This window comes from Lytechinus pictus, unplaced genomic scaffold, assembly GCF_037042905.1.
Source record: "Lytechinus pictus isolate F3 Inbred unplaced genomic scaffold, Lp3.0 scaffold_19, whole genome shotgun sequence".
NCBI classification, from domain to species: Eukaryota; Metazoa; Echinodermata; class Echinoidea; order Temnopleuroida; family Toxopneustidae; genus Lytechinus; species Lytechinus pictus.
The window spans coordinates 5,445,489-5,468,685 of record NW_026974140.1 but is presented as its reverse complement, the minus strand read 5'-3'; the positions used below and the strand labels follow the sequence as shown (position 1 = coordinate 5,468,685).

The window sequence follows — 23,197 nt, the reverse complement described above, 5'->3', positions numbered from 1 at the left end:
AAGAAAATGAGGTGAATTAAAATTAGATATAAAAGATCATCCGCCTAGCTCGCATTCGATTGTAAACAATCAGCAAGGCGAGCACATAAAGTTGGATAAAGCTACGCTTTATCCAACTCTATGGGCGAGCAAGCCACTGAACTGAAAATACGTATTTTCAGTTCAGTGGAGCAAGCTGGCCATGTGCTTTTGATTGTTTGTTTACAATCGCATGCGGCTAAGTGGATGATCCTTTATATCTTATTTTAATTTACCTCAATTTCTTTGCTTCAAAAATATTTTATCGTAATTCAAAAAATAGTACCAGGTGTTACTTAATTTTTATGTAGAATGCTAATTCTCCGAGTTTCGTAATTTAGTCAAAATAATGAGATATACATTTTATCTAACAGAACGAGTGACAATCTATTCCAGCCACGTGAAATTCATCGTCGGTGCATATCGTCTGCTGCTATTCCTTGAGTTGATTTACCTTCAGCCTATGTTCGGATATATTCACTTATTTGTAAGTACAGTTATTTTATTATTTTCCTTCTCATTATGTTGTTGATATATAGAGGAAAGAGACTCTGTCTGGATGTGGTCATGCTGCATGGAATTCATTTTCATGGATTTGACCCGCGGTGCAGCTAGCAGCTGCATGCGTTGGTAGCGAATCGGCTTGCAAGTTGAATTGTCCTACTCATCATCACCGGCGTAATTCCCTTAATTTACCACCATCCACGTCACTTTGTTTTTCTAGAGTTAGAAACTTTATCATCATTCTCTTCATCTGCATAATCATCAATTTGAAAATCCAAATCTAGATAAACTTCTGGGTTTTCTTTCATTTCATGATCGAAGTATTCCCGGGGGGGCCACTTCCATTGACGAGTGGATACCATGCGCGACCATGGGGTCTCGAAAAGCACCCTAAACACGTATTTTCCGTATTCTGAAAATGCACCCCTTAACAAGTATTGGCGTGTGAAACCCTACCCTTAACAAGTATTGGGAACAAAACGATACTCTTGGCAAGTATTCCCTGAAATAAACCCCTAAACAAGTACAGGAATATTTTGTTGTCACAGGTCCTTCGGTCGTTGGTTTACCTTTACACATCAATTTTGGTTTAGTACGACCCCAAGCTACACACCTCGTGCAAAACGGACTCTAAACACGTAGTGTTGGGGCAAAAAGGACATCCTTTTTAAAACATTTTAATTATGTTTTATCATCCCCGCAAATTTGACCCTAAACACGTAACTTTCCTAGCGAAATAGATACCCTTTTTTCATTATTTTTGTGTTTTTGACACCCTTATCACGTTACGTACGTAACGTGCCCTATCGTGAAAAGGACATCCTTTTTACGTGTTTTTTTGGTCGCGCATGGTATCCACTCGTCAATGTAAGTGGCCCCCCCGGGGAAGTATTCAGTGTCAGTGTGGAGAAAACGTACACTCGCAACAGGTTTTGCATGCAAGTGGAGCTTGACGTGGGAGAGCCAATCACGCCTCTCGTACAGACAGTGACGTCATCAAATTCGAGTCAATTCAGAGACCGATGCGAGGCATATTTCGGAGAGGCATTTTAGCGCTTTTTAATTGGCGATTTCCACCTTATGTATTATTTTCGTTATTTTTGAATGACCTAATGGTTATCCTCACATCATTACCTCTCCACTGATATATAATAAGGCCATATTCATAATCAATATATTTCTCCTTTAAGACGTCGGTCCTGTGGTTGCTTGCTTACAAGCATTCATGCTTTCTTAGTAATTAGGTAAAAGAATCACCCACCCCCAATAAATGTAAGTTGATATCTCTGTGTCACACAGTACATCATGCTAGCCTACAGTGGGCGCGGTAACACAAATTCATTGATCCGTGTATTCACACAATGAGTGAAAGAATTAATATTGAAGGGTGTAGAGTTGACAAGTTCAGCAAAATTATGGCTTAGAAAATATAATTCCCCAAAGTAAGAAATAACATTAAAAAATATGGGAATCAGATTATAAAAAAATGAAAGCGAAGAAAAAAGCACCTTGCTGAAACTGAAAAAGTCCGCAGTGAACATTATGCCCAATTTTGAAGAAAGAATCTTTTGTTGTCATTGTTTTGTTGTTGAGAAGGGTCTCTAAAAGATTTGAGAACCTTTATTTTGTTGTGGGAGAATTTTGATGATAGGAGTACATAAAATGTGGTAGGTCCCCTGCCTGAATTTTCTAGATTAAACTCAGTTATCATTAAATCATATCAGAGATAGTGGTAGGGGATGCATGAGAGACGTCACAGAGAGGGTATATCCATAGAGGAGTTTGGAAGTCAGTATTCAAATAGACCGGATGAAAATATTTGAAAGAAATATGGGTGGATAATTAGAACTTTGGAGAGGACGAGGGGCGGGGGGGGGGTTAGAGAAAGGGGGCTACGCTGTAAAAAAATGAAGTGCTAATTTAGCACTTACAGTGCTTGTATAGTGACTGCAATACGAGTGCTGATTTTCTAGTAGTGCAGTCACTATATACAAGCACTGTAAGTGCTAAATTAGCACTTCATTTTTTACAGTGTATAACGTCACCTGGTAACATCAATGCGTTGCCACTTTAGAAAATAATTCACATGTCACTGATAACTCTGAAAGGTCATAACTACGACTATAATGCGGTGACTCAATAATCGTTTCGAGGACAATGAAACAGCCTTTAGATTTTTTTCATTCATTAATTCAATAAATAAAGTCTACATCAATGGAATATATGGAATCGTTTTAAAAATAGAACTCTACTGAACTCTGAACGAGCGCTCCACAGCGGGCTACAGAACTCCAGCACCGTCAAACAAAATATTGCACCATTTAACCAACAAGGAATGACGATAGTGGTGATCAAAGCAAAATAAACCAAACAAACAATGTTTTCGTGTCAATTGACTACAGGAATATCTAAACAAAATTACGAAATGAAAATGCTTTGTTGGGAGAGAATAACGTAAAGGGGGTTCACCTGTTTCTCTCGCATTTCACGTTGAATAAAAAATAATAATTACAACAATGACTTTCATGCATGACTACAGGCATTGTTATTTTGATTGCTGGGAACCTTCGAGCATATATATATATATATATATATTTGTTCATGCTCTGACTTATTAATCACACTTCGCCAAAAAAAGAGTTTGACATCCTGCTCTCTCTGTGAGGTAATATTCGCCGAAATAGATTATGGGAAATTTATATATGGCCATTCTATATTTCTATAGGCCTACATAAACCTCTCAAATTACTGCAGTCAGCAGAACAGCAAGTCAACGCTTCTAAGCAGCAGGTTACTGATTTTATTGCAGCTCGATAAAGTTTTGATTTATCAAAAGAAGAAAGTAATAGCAATACGGTTTTTTAGTGTTCATAATTACTTTAAAATTGATAACATAAATCGCTAATATTGCACGTTTACTATGGCGAATTCTTTTCGTGGTGAAGGAGTTGCTTTGAGTCGTATTTTCATGCAGTGTGAAAAGGATCGTCCAAAGTTTGTGACTGATTTCGGATGTTCTCTAAGGAGTTCTGATGGTGAACATTCATTGATTGAGGTAGATTGGTCTGGACTGGCTTGGAAGGCTGGATTCAGGTAAGATGTCTTATCATTATACCCTCTTCTCCTCCCTATCTTTCTCCGCCCCGTCCGTTTCCTCTTCCACCTCTTCTACCGTTTTACACTCGATCGTCACAGCAACAAATCACTATCAACTTCACCATCCACCTCCTCATCACTATCATCACTCTCGTCGTCATCATCACCACCATCATTATCATCATCTTCTCCATCATCGTCGTCATCATCATCATCATCGTCGTCGTCGTAGACATCATCCTCATTATCAATGTCTTCATCATCAACATCATCATCACATGACCATGGGAAGCCGGGATGCTGGGGTTCGTGCAGCACCCCCATTTTCGAGGGGGGGGGGGCTGCATAATAATATAGGCCTACACCATAGGCAGCACCCTCCTGGAAATCAGGTTAATATGCTAAATGGGTGACAAAACTCACCATTTTGGAGTGAAAACCTCTTTTGGGGGCTTGTCATTTTTTTCTAAACCTAACCCCTCTTCAAAAATCGCTCCCAGGCCCCTACACCATCATCACCATCCTCGCCATTATCACCATAATAATAATAATGACAATAATAATAATAATTGTTTTTTTCCCAGGGTATCCACTTCAGCCTAGCAAGAAGGCAGAAGGTCCCATTTTTATAAGTCTTTGGTATGACTCGGCCGAGGAACAAACCCACGACCTCCCGTTCATGAGGCGGACGCTCTACCACTGAGCCACCATGTCCGGTCATCATTGTCACTATCATTATCATCATCATCATCATCATCATCATCATCACTACCTTCAATGAAACTACCATCGCCTTCACTATCATCATTATCATCACTATCACCATCATCATCATCATTTTCATCATCACAATCATTCCAATCACCATCAGCATCATCACTGTCATCATCATCATCATCACTATCATTATCGTTATCATAACCATCATCATCATCATCATCATCACTACCTTCAATGAAACTACCATCGCCTTCACTATCATCATTATCATCACTATCACCATCATCATCATCATCATTTTCATCATCACAATCATTCCAATCACCATCAGCATCATCACTGTCATCATCATCATCATCACTATCATTATCGTTATCATAACCATCATCATCATCATCACTACCTTCAATGAAACTACCATCGCCTTCACTATCATCATTATCATCACTATCACCATCATCATCATCATTTTCATCATCACAATCATTCCAATCACCATCAGCATCATCACTGTCATCATCATCATCATCACTATCATTATCGTTATCATAACCATCATCATCACTACCTTCAATGAAACTACCATCGCCTTCACTATCATCATTATCATCACTATCACCATCATCATCATCATCATTTTCATCATCACAATCATTCCAATCACCATCAGCATCATCACTGTCATCATCATCATCATCACTATCATTATCGTTATCATAACCATCATCATCATCATCACTACCTTCAATGAAACTACCATCGCCTTCACTATCATCATTATCATCACTATCACCATCATCATCATCATCATCATTTTCATCATCACAATCATTCCAATCACCATCAGCATCATCACTGTCATCATCATCATCATCACTATCATTATCGTTATCATAACCATCATCATCATCATCACTACCTTCAATGAAACTACCATCGCCTTCACTATCATCATTATCATCACTATCACCATCATCATCATCATCATTTTTATCATCACAATCATTCCAATCACCATCAGCATCATCACTGTCATCATCATCATCATCACTATCATTATCGTTATCATAACCATCATCATCATCATCATCATCACTACCTTCAATGAAACTACCATCGCCTTCACTATCATCATTATCATCACTATCACCACCATCATCATCATCATTTTCATTATCACAATCATTCCAATCACCATCAGCATCATCACTGTCATCATCATCATCATCACTATCATTATCGTTATCATAACCATCATCATCATCATCATCACTACCTTCAATGAAACTACCATCGCCTTCACTATCATCATTATCATCACTATCACCATCATCATCATCATCATTTTCATCATCACAATCATTCCAATTACCATCAGCATCATCACTGTCATCATCATCATCATCACTATCATTATCGTTATCATAACCATCATCATTATCATCATCATCATCATCATCATCATCATCATTACTATTATCAACATCATTATCATCATCGCCGTTGTTGTCGCCATAATCATTATCATCACCGTCGTCATTGATGTCATTGGTGATAATTTGATCTTTATATTCGTATCTATATTTAGAATTCATTAATTTCCGTGAAGACATAATAACAAACATATTAATATGGAAAGTCAACTGAATGTATTCAAATACATAGTATAGTTTTAGATCTCGCTTGGAATCGGATGCGATAATACAAAAAACGATGAGGACATACTACATCGATAAGCATGATAAGAGACATAAGTACAGCTACGGTACGGGTTTCCAGTAAATCAGTGTTTATATATATATACTACATTACTACAACTTCAGTCCAACTTTCTACCAATCAGACGCAAGCGCACACAATCAGAGTTTAGTCTGCATGCACAGACCCTGATTGGATCGTTGTTGTTTAGTCTGTCAGACTACAAATCTTAAAATGTTCTCTTTTTTTTTAATATAGAAACCATGACGTTATAGAGGCAGTGGATGCAACAAACTTCAAAATGAATGGTGCTGGACATTGTTCTGTTCTGGAATATTTACGAGAAGCTGGACGAACATGTAACATGGTACTTTATATAGACTTACTCTATAAAGCATTCTACAGTACGTCCCAAAAAAAACTATACACTTTTGAAATGGCTGCCAAATAAAAAATATAGCATTATGGGAATTTTTTTTTACATTTATGGAAAGCCAATAAAGTCAACTTTCAAATGACACCAAAAAATTGGAAAACTGTTTATGCTTGAGCGAGCACTGCCAACTGAAACAAAGGGTATGAAAATTAGGGTGGGCTGGAATTAGCCTTCCAATTTATGTCAGTTTTTAAGAGGCAAATCCTTTCGAACTTGCAAAGTTAAGGGTGTTGTGATAAATTAATGATCAACCGTAACCAGTTTTGGTTGCTTATGCAAATTCTATAAATTATTAAATTGAACTTTAATGCATGAGTGAACACAAATTACACTTTTGGGGCAGCATTTCAACTTTATCATGTGGATCTCAGCAGTGTGTTCATGGGAGTCGGGAGAATAGGGGGTGAGATAGGACTTAAGTGGGAGAAGTAGGTTGATGGAATAAGGGTCAACAGAACATTCAGCCCCCGCCCCCTCCCTCTTTCCCGCCCTCCCCTCCTGTTGAGAGACTGATGGCTATTGTCATGCAAGCGTGAAGTCCAGAGCGGAATGTTGATTTAATGATTAATTCTGAATTGGGGCATCAACTTTTTCCTATCAATCATTTCATCAACAATTTATCAGTAAATCAACTCATTCAATGTGCAATGTGATCAATCATACATTCAGTTTTTTTTTCAATGAATTATTTCATTAATCATCATAATCATTAAATTTCTTGGTAATAATTCAATAAACAAGTGACCATCAGCCACCGGTCACTTGGCAGCTAAGTTTTGAATAGGCTACAATCCAGGAAGTGAGACAGAGAGGGGGGCTGGGAAATGGAGGTGGAGTGGGGAGGGTACATAATTATGACTTTCAATTTGTAAAAGGACAAAAAGAAGAGGAATGCCCTTTTAACCAAGTCTTAGCATATCTCGCCCTCTTGCTTGTAACAGGTACCATCACATTACTCTGACTCTCACGAACACACTTCTGAGGTCCACAAGACGAATATGCTACACTAAAATTACAATTCCTGTTCACTCATGCATTAAATTTCAATTTAGTAACTCATGAAATTTGCCTAAGAAACCAAAACTTATCTCACTCATTAATTTAGCTTAGCAAGTTCCAAAGGACTAATCACTCAAAAAAACTGTAAGGCTAATTCCTGCCCAGCCTAGCCGAGCTTAGTGTCTGAGGAGGAAAGAAGCGGGGCTGGGGGTTGAGATGGAGGGAGGGGTTGCTAAATGTTCTGTTGACCTCTATCCCATCAACGTACTTCACCTACCTAAGTCATATTACCCCCTCTTCTCCTGACTTTCATAAACACATTGTTGAGATCCACATGATAAAGACAAAATGCTGCACTAAAAATTGCAATTCACGATCACTCATGCATTAAATTTCAATGTAATAAACGCATTAAATTTTCACAAACAACAAACTTTAATTCACCAAAGAACCCTCAACTTTGCAAGTACCAAACAAAAAACCTGAAAGAAATTGGAAGGCTAATTCCGGCCCACCCTAATTTTCATACCCTTTGTTTCAGTGGGCAGTGCTCGCTCAAGCATGAATAGTTTTCCAACTTTTTGGTGTCACTTGAAAGTTGACTTTATGGGCTTTCCATATCTATAAGTTATTTCCCCCAAAGTGCTATATTTTTTATTTGGCAGCCATTTCAAAAGTGTATAGTTTTTTTGGGACGCACTGTAGTAGACCTATTTATATCTAAACATTACTCAGAAAGAGATGGTGAGGAAAAAAGAAATTGAATATTGACTTTTGAAATCGAATTTAAATCAGGAATGTTGATTTCAGAGAACTGAAACTTGTGGCGGTATCAAAAAAGAAAACGTTTTTAAGGGTTTATAGTTAGTTATTGGCGCGTTGCTATATCAGACATATTTTGCTAGGAATACCTAAACTCAAGTCGATTTGAGATGGATTTTATTTATCAATGAAAGTTAAAACATATCTATAAATAAATTCTACAAAGCAACACCCAAAGAAAACTGGTGAAGACCGAGATTATTTTTTTCATAGCAAACATGAGTGGTATGAGGCAGAAAATTTTGACTGAAAAAAAAATCAAGAAACAAATCTAAACTATGGACCACTTTCCTTTATATTGTTCCCTTTTATGACCACTTAATGTTTGTCAATCTTCTGCAGCTTGTTAGACGTGGTACAGCTGACGACGGAGGTGTACAGACCTATTCATGGATAGGGTTTCGTTTGAAAACAAAAAGAGGTGAATATTTTTATTTCGTTTTTTTATTTATACTTTGGGGATTCCTCGATTAATTCTTATCTATCTTTTGTCTCATCTACCCCAGGTAGGGGCGAGAGAGGATTCCCTCGCCGCTGGATATACTTGTATATCATGCATTCCTAAAGGAAAACAGAATAATCAATGATGGATTAATTTGCAATCGGAAGTTTTCATATGTTATTTTTTAACAGATTACATGTACTTTAAAAATGAAACTGAAACTTTTGCTCCACTGCCCTGAATTGCAACCGCCTCTAATTAAGTCGAAAATGCCTTTACAGTTTACACACTGTAAAATGTGCCCAATATTTTTTTCGATAATGCTGCTCTTGTGTTCTATGATAATCATAAAAAAATGTTGTGGGTTTACTTCCTGCAAAATGAAAATTTGGTCACGTCATTAAGTCATTTGGAGAAAGGAAAGGGAAAATACAGGAAGCATCAAATAGAAAAAGAAAGAGAGGGGGAAAGATAATGGAAAGTTCTAAGTTGAACAAATGAAGTTACAATATTATCCCTGACGATATAGGGGAACCGGTTGTTCGCAAAAAGGTAAAGCGAAGCGTCGGAACCAACATCGACGATGCTGAGCGAGTTCACAAAAGTTTGCCAAACTGGGCTCTTCAAACCTCGTCACCCAATTTCAGGTTTCAGTATGGCAACACTCAACAGATCCGGCTGGTTTCTGGACAGGATACCAACAATGATCGCTTCCTGGGCTTCTTCGTAGGTTCATCGGCTTCAGAACCAAGATTCACCACAAAAGATTGTAAGTTATTGATACTATATACCCTGTAATACATTCAAGTATTTATGGATTTAGACATTGACTTCATCGTAGTATATAACCCGTACCAGTTCACTTTGTCAAACAAATGTGGATGGATTCGTCGACAAAACAAAAACGGTCGACCATGAAATATGATCCCAGGAATGGGTCGACATAATTAGGAGCTCGACAAGCAAATGAAAAAGAAATGACAATTGCCAATTCAAGGAATTGAGAGGCAGAATGTTGTTAACTCTAACAATGTTCGACTTTTTGTTATTTGTTTTGTTTTATTTTCGTTTTACGACCCTGCTTTTGGTTGCATTTTCCTGCAGGCAAAAGTGATCTTCGGGGAATGACGAAATATAGGCTTATAATATAACTTTTGTTTATTTTATTTACAGTTGTCTTGAACATGCATACTTACCGAGAGGTTGGCGACTCAATTTCGGGTACGGTAGCTGCTTTCTCCGCCGTACCCCAACAAAACCAAAACATGCGAAATAGACATACTGGTTGCTTCAACGGATCAGCAAGTGACGATGACGATGATGAGCGTGACGATGGACAAGAAGCATGCTTGTCTGGTGGTACGAGTGGGCCAATGATGTTGCCAGTAAGTACGGTTATATTTTGGTGTATTTTCTTTGAACAATTAACTTTTGTTGGGGGAAAACAAATAGGGAAAGGGAAATAGTGGGAGCAATACTCACCAAGATAGAGAGAGATTATGTTGATATCGGATATTGATGATCCGATGATCATGATGATGATAACGATAGTGACGGGTGATGATTATGGTGATAGTGAAGATGACGGTGATTACGATAATGACGATGATGATGATGATGATGATGGTCATGATGATGAGTGAGGAGGGGAGGATGGTGATGAAAATGACGATGATAATGATTGCTTCGACTTTTTATTATTTCCCGGGGAACACTTCCATTGACGAGTGGATATACCGCATAAAAAGGATCTCTTTTTCAAGATTGGGCACGTTACGTACGTAACGTAATATGGGGGTCAAGAACATTAATATACTGAAAAACAGGCGCGGTTTTAGGGGGGAGGCTTTGTGGACTGATCACCCCCCCAAAAAAAAAAAAAATCGACTACAAAGAAAAAAAATAGATGTAGGTCCTACATGCGTATATATGTATTTATTTAAGCAGTATTCCATTTATTTTGTCAGGTGCTCTAAAATTAAAGTTTTTGCTACTCAAATTGGAAAATTTTCTCGCTCCCTATCGCAAAATAGCATCTAAATGCAAAGTGCGAGTATAATAAGTCTGTGATCTCCTGTAATATAGTAGACTGCCTTGCATTTTTTTTTCAGATTAACCTCCCTATATACCCACCACACATATCACAATACTTACGCCATAAAATTGAAGTCTTAACTCTAGACATATCCGCGTTTTGTCAAAAGCGCTCCAAATTGTGTCATTCTTTAGGATATACATTTTTTATGGCTCTGTCGCTATATACTCCCCGATTGAGGCTAAACTAATAAAACATAGGCCTATTCGTTTAGAGTCAGGATTGTCTCTCCATGTGTTGGGTGGCGAGAGGGGGGAAAGACAACACCCCAAATTTTCGGCGCGCTCTGCGCGCAAAATTATAATGCAGAATTTTGCACGTGAAGCACACCAAAGAATATATCTCTAACGATATTTTTATGTCAAGTTTGATGGTTTTATAGCGCTTTCAGATGTTTTTCAAACTTTAAGTTCATAAAGTGTTCCACATGCAAGGTTTCACTTCAAACATTTTCTCTCTCGTTAACACATTCCCTCGTAATATTTTTAAGGGGTGTAATGCACTAAAACCCCATCGTGCCATGTTCTATTATACCCTTTTACGTTCAAAGTCTCTAAATTTTGAGAATAAATGCCTGGAGAGAGTAACACAAACCCGTTTCCTGATGACCAGTCCTACCCCCTCAATGCCCTCATCTGCATACACCCATCAAGCCCCGAAGCATGTTATATATATATAGATGAAATATTCTCGAGCATTCTAAAATGTGAATTTTTTTGCTCGATCGCTACGCTCCCTCGCATGATATTAGAAATATTTTATACGGGGGGGGGGGGTAGCTGCTTGGTCAGTATAGGGCCTAACCACAATAGGCAATTTTCATTGTATTAGAATAAACCAAGCCCCCCCCCCAAAAAAAAAAAACCAACTGATAATCTAGAACCGCGCCTGCTGAAAAGATACATATTTCAATAGGAAAGCTAAGTGTTTACGGTCAAATTTGCGAGGGTGTAAAAGATGTACTTTTTGCCCCAACACTATGTTTAGAGTCCGATTTAAGCGAGGCGTGGAATGGGGCGGTACTAAACCAAATATAAGTAAAGGTTATGCCGACGTCCGTGACATAATCAAAATATCGCTGTACTTAATTATTAGGGGGTCCGAGTCAATATTCAGGGAACATTTGTCAAGGCTACCATTTTGTTTCCAATACTTTGTTAAGGGTAATTCACTCGCCAGTACTTGTTAAGGGATGCATTTTCAGAATATGGAAAATACTTGTTTAGGGTGCTTTTCGAAACCCCATGGTCGCGCCTGGTAGGGAAGTGCTCCCCCCCCCCCCGGGTTATTATTACTTTGGCAAAATCTCCGAGTCGACCGAAGGCGAAGGGGGCATTTTCAGTGTTCGTCCCAGGAATATTGTACATTGTCCAGTCATAGTCTTGAATATCATGACGGCTTTTCGCTATGTCGATACAGGATTTTCCATCTTGGATGACCAACAATGAGCGAAATATCCTTGGAAACAACCGAATGTTCCTGTGGACCCTGAATAATAACCAAACAGGCTTACTGTCGACTCTCAGCAACTCGAATAGCGAGAGTAAGTAATGCAAATTCACGTTTTTAGCCCGGGTTTTTAGGGAGTTTTCGCAACGGACTCAAGAAAACAGAAAATGCGTACAAAATATCCGTCAAACACCTGGGAGGTCTTTGTCGAAATTTGGCGAACTGGAACAGCAGTTTCGTCCCAAAGTTTCGGAGCTAACAAAAATTGCAAATTTGTCATTTTTCCAGAGTCCAGGACGAAACTGCTGTTTCGATTCCTCGACAAAGATCTCATTGTCATGACGGGCATTAAAATACGCGTTCTATGTTTCTGAATACGTAATCACGCGTCGTGGAAGCAAATAAAAAAAAATATTTCATTATCTACGGAAGATTTGAAGTGCCATGGACCTATATATCGATATACAATTTCAGACCAGATTATTTTGAAATGAGGAAACGGCATATAGACTGATGCAACAGAAAGTAGAAATATTAACAGCTATTTTTATTTTCATTAAAGAAAATTCTAATGACCAAATTCATGGAGGAATACTTAAAAAAAACGGGAAGTGTCATCGCTAATTAATTAAGGATATTTAATCAATGATACCATTTCTAAACGTTCCTTTCTCACAGAGTTGTATGTGTCTAATAAGGATGACGGAGCACAACTGGGAACAAGGAAAGAAGGGCTAGCAATTGTGTTGGTGACGTCACCATCATCATCCATCTATCCTAACCTTGATGACTATTAATTAATAACACTTCATCTGCTGAAAAATATTTCACAAAGCAACCTTATTGCATTTAAGTTGTATGTTTCAATCTCGGTTTTCTAATTTATATTGTGGGTTCTGTACTAGACGTGTGATCGGACTAGTTTTAAGTAGACCAAATATTTTTGGTCATAGGTGCTTGACAAATTTGTATCGATTCATTTATCTATTTTATTTATCTATCCATCCATCTATCTATCTATCTAACTATCTATCTATCTACCTATCCATCCATCTATCTATCTATCCATCCGTCCATCCATCGATCTATCTATCTATCTATCTATCTATCTATCCACCTACCTATCCATCCATCCATCCCGTAACGGCTCTCTGCAAATAATTATTACCTGAGGTTTGTGTATTGCAAAATTATTTTGCACGTCACATGGTTTTATATTTTCATATCTTAATTCTAACATTGTTAAAATTGTAACAAACATTTTGTGACTATCTCTATGATTTAAAGAATTGCATCCTAACGAAAAGTTTGTTGTAAAATAACCAAAAATAATATTGGTGAAGCTTTGAGGAAAATCTATCAGGGATTTAGAAAGTTATTAGAATTTTTTTTATTTGTGACGTTATATACGAGCAGCTGCTCCATATGTTATGTAATATATGATGCATAAATTTCATTTTTAATGGTTCGTGATGACTTATTCTTAAAAAAAAAATCTTTTTTAGGAGTGGATGTGAAATGATGTCTATTGATAAACTGAAGGTACAACATAAACTATTTTCAATTTTCTGATTAAAAAAAATCAATGTTCTACCATACGATAGGTAGGAAAGCTGCTCATATAACGTCACAAATCAAATAAATTCTACCTTTTTATTCGTTGATAGATTTTCCTCAAACCTCCGCCAATATCTTTAATTATCTTTAATTTTATGCTATTTTTACAACAAACTTTTTGTCATGGTGAACTTCCCCTTTTATCGTACAATATTATGCAAGATCATATTTGTATTGTGAGTTTTCTATTTGCATGTGTACTACTGTAAGGACGTTAAAAGCATACATTTTAATAGCTGCGATTGTATTGCTTAAAATAAACATTGAAATTAATGGAGAAATTGAGGAATGAATGAAATGACTTGAATAGAATAATATGAACAAATGAATTAAAACGTTCTCGTGCACATGTTATTGCAGTTTATTATAAGGATTTGCAGAAGTGACGGAGGTATGTTCTCTGAAAGAACAAATAGAAGAAGGGAATCAGATGAAGAAGAGAACCCTTCATCAAAATCTGACCGATAAATAATAAAATTACTTGCATTAAACCTTAACATTATACCGTCACCATCGTCACAAACATTTGATGTGCACAATAATAAGCAAAGGTACATGTATTTGAGTGAACCAATGATGTCACAAATGCATTCCTTATTAAGAAATGTCAATAATTTGAATTTTTGTTCCAATAATCTAAACTATATCTTAATAACGATAGAAACGAGGGCTTCTTTACAATTGCATCTTCCAAATAAGTATACACTGTGTTTGTGATTTCATAGGTTGTTTGCTTTTAATGACTTTGTGTTGATAGATTGATCTATGTACTGACTTTGTACTATAGTCTTTCCACAGCAACCGAGGGAAGCGATACCTGTACATGGCTCCACTGCGCCAATCCTTAGTGTTATATTTGTCGATGAATAATTTTGAAAAATTGTTATGTATAATATCAGTCTCTCATCTAAATATTGTAAAAATTGTTCATGTACTGGACAGAAATAATTTGTGGAACGTTGATACGAATGTATATGAATTAAAGTCAACCATCTAAATAATGTTTCAGCAGCTTGGTATCTTATTGCTGTCATTTTTTTTCATATGCTTGCTTGCTTGATTAATAAAGAATATATTTCACTTCAAATTTTCAACAATGAAATAAGTACAACGAAATATTATGAAATCAAATGGGAAGTTCCTGGAAAGCGTAGCTTGTTAAAAAAGTTCCCTTGTAAAATGGTGCAGTCACATTCACCCTACGGCGAGTCGAAAACGGCCGTTTTAACATTTTTTTGTACCAGCTATATATATAGGTGGTTTAAATAAAAATGAATAAAAGAGCTGTTTTCGACTCTCCGTATGGTCACGCGCCGTCGGGGAAATGTGACTGCAGCACAAGTGACGTAGGTTTGTCATGATAGTATACAAAGGGAGTGTACAAAGGGATTATTCATAGGGGATGTTGCAAGAAAATCTTTGCGATCAATTGCAAATATTCTTTTGCAATTTTACAACTTATATATCAACGTTAGTTATAGAAAATCAGATTAAACTTCTTGTTTCAAGGAGCAGATTAGCAATCAATCAGTAATTTTCAATTAACTGCAAGACATATGATTGACCGGAATCAGAAAATGAAGCAGTGGAACACGATAGAGTGTACTTCACCTACAACCATTTTATGTTGAAAGAGCAGAGCTCCACAAAAATTTTTGATGGTTCTCATTTTCTCAATTTTCAAAAGCATTGTGCCCTGCAAGAACTCAACATAATGAAAATACATGCATTAAAGAGAAAAACTCCTTTATATGTTTTTTTTTTTACACTGAAATATATCATTAGTGTTATGGATGTAACCTTTTTTTAAACCAGAAGTGAAAGTTTACAGCATCAGTAGTAAAAAGTTCAGGTCCTCCTACATGTAGTAAACATACGATTGTCAGTGAAAATGTAAAGGCCTGGTCCCACTGGCCAACGGACACAAAACGTACTCATAACGGATATAGCGGACAAGCAATATTTCGGGATGGCTACATCCGTTTTCATCCGCTCCAGATAATGGACAAAATGGGCGAACAATGAAAGATTAAACTTCTTGTTTCAAGGAGCAGATTAGCAATCAATCAGTAATTTGCAATTAACTGCAAGACATATGATTGATTTAGGGACCAAAAATAGACTTGCAATTGATCGCAAGTTTCTTGCAACGCCCCACTAGTGTTAACGATAAGGTCAACGCAAAAAGCACCCATTACAAATTACAATTCTGAAATAATTTATCCAAATGTTAATATTTAAAACAAAATTTTAAAAGTATTTAATGAATAACTTATTACATGCAAGGGAATAAAATTATCCCACACTTAATTCAAGTGACACTTGATTCAGAGAGTCTGCAAAATCGTTTTCAAAGTTTTAATGGTCTTATTCCATTCAAACAAGGGGTACACATATTTTGTTACATTATACATTCAACACTAAATCTCAATTCACTTTAATTCAATTTATTTTTCGCAACTTACTTTTGACCATTTCAGGGGCTAAATCAACTTCAGCCCCTGTGTATATTTTCCCTGACCCCCTTTGAAAAGTCATGCTTGTAGCTGAAGGGAAATCCAACGATGGAAATACAATAATACTGTAGTGTGAGGTGGAGAAAAATAATAAGAAACAAGAAAGTTTTGAAGGTTAAAAAACAAGATCATTTAAACTGTAAATTTTAAATTGGCAACTTGGTGAGTAGTTTGTTACAACTGACAAGGACAATTCTCCTATTTACTAGATTTGATATAAAAAAGAAGAGCATAGTGAGTATAAATTTGGAGAAACATGACATTTCAGTCATTTTGTGTATTAAAGCAAATGTAGAAGTTGGTCCCTACTCTACATCACAATGATGGCCAGTTCAAAATCCTTACAGGGATAGTGACTAAAAATTGAAATTTTTCCTACTATTTTTATGTCAAATTTTGTTTCTATGAAATTTCCCCTTTCTATTAAACCAACTTTCCCTTTGGGTTGGATTCCCCTGTGAAAATGAGAAAATAGAACAGAGTACATGTACGATTAATACACAGTTACAGCATACAAATGTACTTTAGATCAATGATATGCACTATACTTTGACCACTTGAAAACTATTTTGTACATGCATATATAGAATGTTGTAGAATACTATATAGCCTATTATTTTACTTGAAATCTACTTTGAGATTGAGGCACTTTAGAACTCAACAGAGAGATACTTTTCAGCTACACAATCACTTGTGTTTCCACCAGATAAAAGGAATGCCTGGTGGGCAAATTTCATGATTGCACAAATTTTAGTACCAATACACAATATATCGTTACACATCTAAATTTTGTCTATGCCATTTCCACAAGCACAATCTCATTCATAACTACTTTGCCTACTTCCTAGATTGTTTCACACCACTATGGCTGAAGTTAAGCAGCTTCGCCCAATTGATATTATTCACATTTGTCTCATTTCTTTTTCAGTCCAATCATCACTTTGTTACACCCACTTCGGATTTTGGTACAGATGAAAAAACTTAGGTCCTATTGCCATTTCAATTGTTTACTAAGTTTTCATTATTTATGTTTTTTTAATGGCATTTCTGCCTATTACCAGTCTCTAGATTATATCAGATAGACTATATTTTGCTCAACCAAGTGGATAAGAAAAAACAATTACATGATGGGCAAAATGACATGTTTATGGCAATAACTTGTAAATAAAATGGGTTAGACCATGGGGGATAGGTCTACGTTAAACGTTTGATTTTTTACGATCAATCAAAAGTGTGAATTAGGCCTGTCCCATAAATTAATTGAATTATCATGATAAATACATACTCAATATCATACAGTACTTCCACCAATTATTGGTAGTTAGCTTTAATACTGGTTGGTACAGTACCAGTCATAATTTTTTGACCATCTGTTTACATTACAGATAAAAAGTTAAGGATGATACATGAACACACTATAGAGAGGAAACTCGGCTAAAAACAAACATCTGATCACCTGGCTGTCCATAAAAAAAGGTTATTTGCAGCTGTTATAGGCCATTGAAATCATGACATCTATTTGACAATTTGTCGTTGATAGTAACAACTTGACTAGCTTCAATGACTGGAATCAGAAAATGAAGCAGTGGAACACTAGTTTATAGAGTGTACTTCACCTACAGACATTTTATGTTGAAAGAGCAGAGCTCTACAAAACCTTTTGATGGTTCTCATTTCCCCAATTTTCAAAAGCATTGTGCCCTGCAAGAACTTACAACTCAGCAAAATGAAAATACATGCATCAAAGAGAAAAACTCTGTTTATGTTTTTTTACACTGAAATATATCACCCGTGTTATGGATGAAACTTTTACAGCATCAGTAGTAATAAGTTAAGGTCTTTCTAGTAAACATACGATTGTCAGTGAAGACGTAAAGGCCTGGTCCCACTGGCCGACGGACACAAGATGTACTCACAACGGATACAGCGGACAAGCAAAATATCGGGGTGGCTCAATACATTTTCATCCCCTACAGATGATAGACAATGGAAAAAATGGGCGAACAATGAAATCACAGTGGACGGATGCTTGATGGATATAGAGTGTATGAAACATGTATGCATTGAGTACACAATGGATACATAGCGTTTTCCAACGGATGGCAAGATTCTTTTCCGTTTTACATCTGTAAATGCAGTGGGACCAAGCCTTAAAAATTCTGTTCCGGGAAGTAGATAGATACCATACTATGAAGTGTGAAGCCGAGTTCTTAGGGAATCAATCTGATCCTTGACAGTCTGTCCTAATTCTTGTAAGTCTGCGCACTGCTGCGACATCTTCTCCTGTGAGCCTCTAAGATAAGAGTTCATTTCCAAGAACTTCAGGACCTTCTGATAGCAGTCTTCGATCTCCCTTTCTTCCTTGCTTTGCTCCAGTTGTTCTTCAGACTTCCTTGCACTAGACGACACTGATTTGCTGGATTCCTGTCTGGGTCTTTTGGCAGCTGACTCAAAAGATTTGGATGTATCCAGTGCGACCCTGGCTGAAGATTCACCTGTGAAGTTGATCAAATGAAAATAACAATTAGGTTTTTACATCAATGAATGAGTGTGGAATAAATATCTTTATCATATCAATCAAATACATGTAGTCTATTATTCAAAATTAGTACAAATGTTAACATAATTTTCATTAACAACATCCATTTGAATATCAACATCATTTATCATAATCATAATTGACTTGGACAGTCTTGGTTCAAATTCAATTGTTTCTACTAAATTCTAGTTAGATTTTAATTTATGCTAGTTTGATTTTTCTCTAGTAATAGTAGTATTTATTCAAATCAACATTTTTCTGGGGTGGACTTGACCTTTAATCAGAATAAATAAAAGATGCAATGGAAGAGTATCTGGGTCGATGTGGGTTCACTTACCGGAGGGGAGGAAATCTCTTGATTTTGAATGGGAATCCTGATGAGGAATCCCGCCAAGCGCAGCACCAGCTGTATCGGTAATGTCCTTCTTCAAGAATGTAAACGCGACATCATCGCTCGGCGCCGATTCCAAGTCTTTAGTGATTTCATCAAGACTTGGAAGTTCAGGTCTGCTTAGTAATTTCTTTGTTCTCGACATGTTGACATTCATATATCAAGCATGAATCAAAATAATTTTCTAAGGGCAAAAGTCTAAGTTCTAACTCCTACTCGAATCTTCGCGTACGTTAACCATACGTGTACATCCGTATGCGATATAAGCATTACATTAGAAGCCTATGGAACGCCATGGTATGATGGTAGACAGTTCTTATGTGACCATGATTTGATTTCGACACAACGATGACTACAAAAACGGTAAGACCGGCCTTCATTAATTTTTGGCCCGGGATTTTGGCCGCTGTTTATTACCCTGGTCTGTTATTATCATTATTTTTTTTAATAAAGGTCTTGATGAAGTTTCTGTTTTTTTTTTAATTCCAATGTGTTATAAAATTCGCAAACTGAAATTATTCTTTGAGATGATAATAACAAAGCGTACTGTACATTTTCCCCGGGCGCCAGTCAAATACAGTACGTGGCGTAACTACGCCGGGCTGGCCAAAAAAAAGGGGGAAAAGGAGAAATAGAGGGAGAAAGGGAGAGAAACGTAGCGAGAAAGAAGATATTGTTCATTATATTTATAATGTAATATTATGTTATGTTATATTACATAAAAAAACATTTTTTCATAACTTTATGAAACATAATTTGCTCAGGGCCTATATGTCTCCATTGTTCCTCGTGCTCACATTGTCTGTTTAACGAGATATGTAATCCTGTTGTACTAAAACCTCCCGTTTCAAGTCAATATACACATATTGTTTTATGTATAGTGACACGTGCTTCTTATTCGTGACTATACTTAAAGTAACTGCCCCATTTTAAGGCCTTGATATAAAACATTTCCTGTCCATGCTTACGTTCGCATTAGTGAATTGGTAAGATATGTCTGCTCTTCATGAATTCCTAAAATCAGGCTTAAAATGTCCCTTTTTCTGATCCGGAATATCAAAAATTTTCAGCTTGCGCTTTGCGCTCGCATCACTGTGAAATACGTATCTTTGGTCTTCGTGAATTCCTACAAACAATTAAGCCTTATATAGAATGCCCCTCTTCAGGTCTGAATTTCCTAAATCTTCAGCTCGCGCTTCGCGCGCGCAATATTCGATTAGTGATAGATGCGTATGATAATCATGATTACAATTACTACAAAAGTGCTCCATGTGTTTAGATGTAATCCTTAAAAAAATCAGCATGCACTTAATTGGCACTCGCATTAGATTTCATGGTGAGAGGGGGTGAGATATATGTATACTCTTAATGGATTGGCTAAAATATAGTCCTTAAAATGTCCCTGTTTGTGGTCAGTATAAACAAAAATTCGCATTGTTTGTTTAGCGAGATAGGTACGTATCATGATTACAAAAAATTGCTTGTAATGTCCCTTTTTAGGTCTGAATATAAACAAATTTCAGCTCGCGCTTCGCGCTCGCATATGATCAGTGAGATATACGTTTAACTGAGCGCGTTTCGCGCGCTCACTAAGTGACTCAAAAATTTTGCTGGTGCCCCCCATGCCGTGACCCGACGGTACACCACTGTTGTTGTGTATTTGACTCCGGAGGGGGGGGGGGGTACAGTATGAACCATTTTGTGAAAATGACATGGATTTTAAATAAAGTGCAGCATTCATTGTATTTCTTATTTTTTTATATAAATGTCAATTTTTTTTATAGATATTTTTTGTCGCCTTTCACACCTCATTAAAATTGAAGGTGCTACTTCTCTTTAAAGAGCACAGCAATATGAGTGAATTAAGTATATAATTCTGAACTATGATGTAAAATTTTGTGAAACTGAGATGGGTTTTGACTGAGTAATAGAGGTTCAAACTCAACGTCGTGATCCCGTGGGGTTTAAAAACGCAATATTATTTTACTTGTGTATTTCTCGAGACCTTGCAAACTTGGTGAACTTCAAAGCTCGATAGCAATTTTTTTTTGCATATTTTGAATAATTATATAGTTGCTCAGTGGTGTACCTGGCATATTTCGTCAGGGGGGGGGGGCAAGCGACAAAAATGAGCAAGGTGGATGGGGGAGGGGTAGTAGGCATGGACGTATAGGCACAATTTCTTCAAGGGGGGCTGATAATCATTGCCCAAATATCAACTTCACAGTTTTTAATTTTCGAGCGAGCGAACATTTTTTTAATTATTATTTATAGCCATTATTTTAACATGATATGAAACTTGCAGAAATTATACATTCGGTCATCAAATTACCAATACACGAGGATATTTGGGCACCTCGTAGTCCTCGTTGCCCTCCATTTTGCTGCCCCCCATACACGTTTGGATGTGTAGGTCTGGAAGTGGCACTGAAGGTGGGAAAGGTTACCCAGGGCAGAGGCGTCGATCCTGGGGGGGGGGGGCAGGGGGGCGATCGCCCCACCAATGGAAATATTGGGGGGGGGGGGCAAACATATCGTTTTGCCCCCCCCCCCAATAATTCCGCATGTGCAAAAAATAAAATAAGATTGTAATGTTTTTACAGAGAAATCAGCAAGCGAGATTGAGATACACAACTTGTTCTTTATCTAAAATCGTGCTCAAAATGTCCGCTTTTCAGATTGGAATATGAAAAATTTTCAGCACGCGCTTCGCGCTCGCATCATTTCTGTAGCAAAACCCATACTTTTCATGATCAAATAGCTGAATAGAATGTCCCATTTTCAGTTCTAAACCTCAAAAGAACTCCCACTTCGATTTGCAATAATCTTTTGTTGGATCTATATCTCGTTCTTTGATTAAATCATTTTTCCTGTGATTTGATCATCACCAAGTACTCTCCCATGACCATCATCATCATCTCCATCTCCATCATGGCCTTCATTTTCACCATTATCACCATCATCCTAATTCATCTCCATCTTCATCATTATACAATTATAAACAAAATAACATTTCCATTCTGCTTTATAAATGTATGTAATAATTTAATGAGTTTTATTCCGGGGTTGTCATTTTTTTTCAAGCAATCTGCTAATAATGACAATCCTTCTCCTGCAAACTGTAAATGTTAAAATGTTCTTTGTTGGTTGTAGATCATATTTGTTTAGAATGACTTTCTATTTTGTATTTTTTTTCTTTATGATTCATACCTAAATCAATTACCGATATATTATGTTTGTTACATAATGAAAATTGAAATGTTATAATTATATGAATGCAGAAGAAAAAATAAATCAAATCAAATCAAATTTTGTTTAACATTATTGATCCAATGCTTATACTTTAACAATATTATTTTGTTATATAGGCCTACATTGATTTGTACATACTAACTGCGAAAATTCTGGTGTTGAATTAACACCAGCCCGGAATCTATATATGTCCACACCATGCAGAGAATTGTTAAACAACACAAGTTTCGTTTTGGTCTAACACCAGATAGGTGTTTATACAACACCAATTAGTATTAAAACAGCATCGGTTTGATTCCAAAGTGGTGCTATTTCAATACTTCTCAGTGTGGACATAGGCCGGGCTGGTGTTAAATCAACACCGGAGTTTTTGCAGTGTACTACTTTATAAACTTATATCTGATGCATTGAATGCGGAAATAAAGCGATCATCAATCAATCAATCAGTCAGTCAATCAATCAATCAATCAATCAATCCGCAATCAATCAACCAATCAATCAATCAACCATAATCAATCAATCAGTCAATGTACTTTGTATGGATATGTTTTTTTTATTTCTATCACGGTGCACTCGTCACAAGCACTGCTTACAGAGTACCTC

The 23,197-nt window shown here is 36.7% G+C and overlaps 2 protein-coding genes across 3 annotated transcripts; one reads left to right on the top strand and one right to left on the bottom strand.

Moving 5' to 3' along the window:
• Positions 1-371: 371 nt before the first annotated feature.
• LOC129260728 (uncharacterized) lies at positions 372-14,897 on the top strand. 2 transcript variants are annotated; one of them, XM_064114328.1, is made up of 8 exons: positions 372-505; positions 3,468-3,615; positions 6,295-6,403; positions 8,636-8,714; positions 9,265-9,504; positions 9,909-10,120; positions 12,250-12,373; positions 12,958-14,897. In XM_064114328.1, the coding sequence occupies exons 2-8, from the start codon at positions 3,491-3,493 to the stop codon at positions 13,074-13,076; spliced, it is 1,008 nt and encodes a 335-aa protein (XP_063970398.1). In that variant the 5' UTR covers positions 372-505; positions 3,468-3,490; the 3' UTR covers positions 13,077-14,897. The 2 variants fall into 2 exon arrangements, with proteins under 2 accessions (XP_063970398.1, XP_054754655.2); XM_054898680.2 differs by lacking the exon at positions 372-505 and having other exon boundaries at positions 3,139-3,615.
• Positions 14,898-16,132: 1,235 nt separating this feature from the next.
• LOC129260988 (uncharacterized) lies at positions 16,133-19,699 on the bottom strand. The gene is made up of 2 exons (XM_054899010.2): positions 19,289-19,699; positions 16,133-18,907 (listed from the first exon to the last, which is right to left on the bottom strand). Exons 1-2 carry the CDS (start codon positions 19,497-19,499, stop codon positions 18,600-18,602), a joined length of 519 nt encoding a protein of 172 aa, XP_054754985.1. The 5' UTR covers positions 19,500-19,699; the 3' UTR covers positions 16,133-18,599.
• Between the last annotated feature and the right edge of the window lie 3,498 nt (positions 19,700-23,197).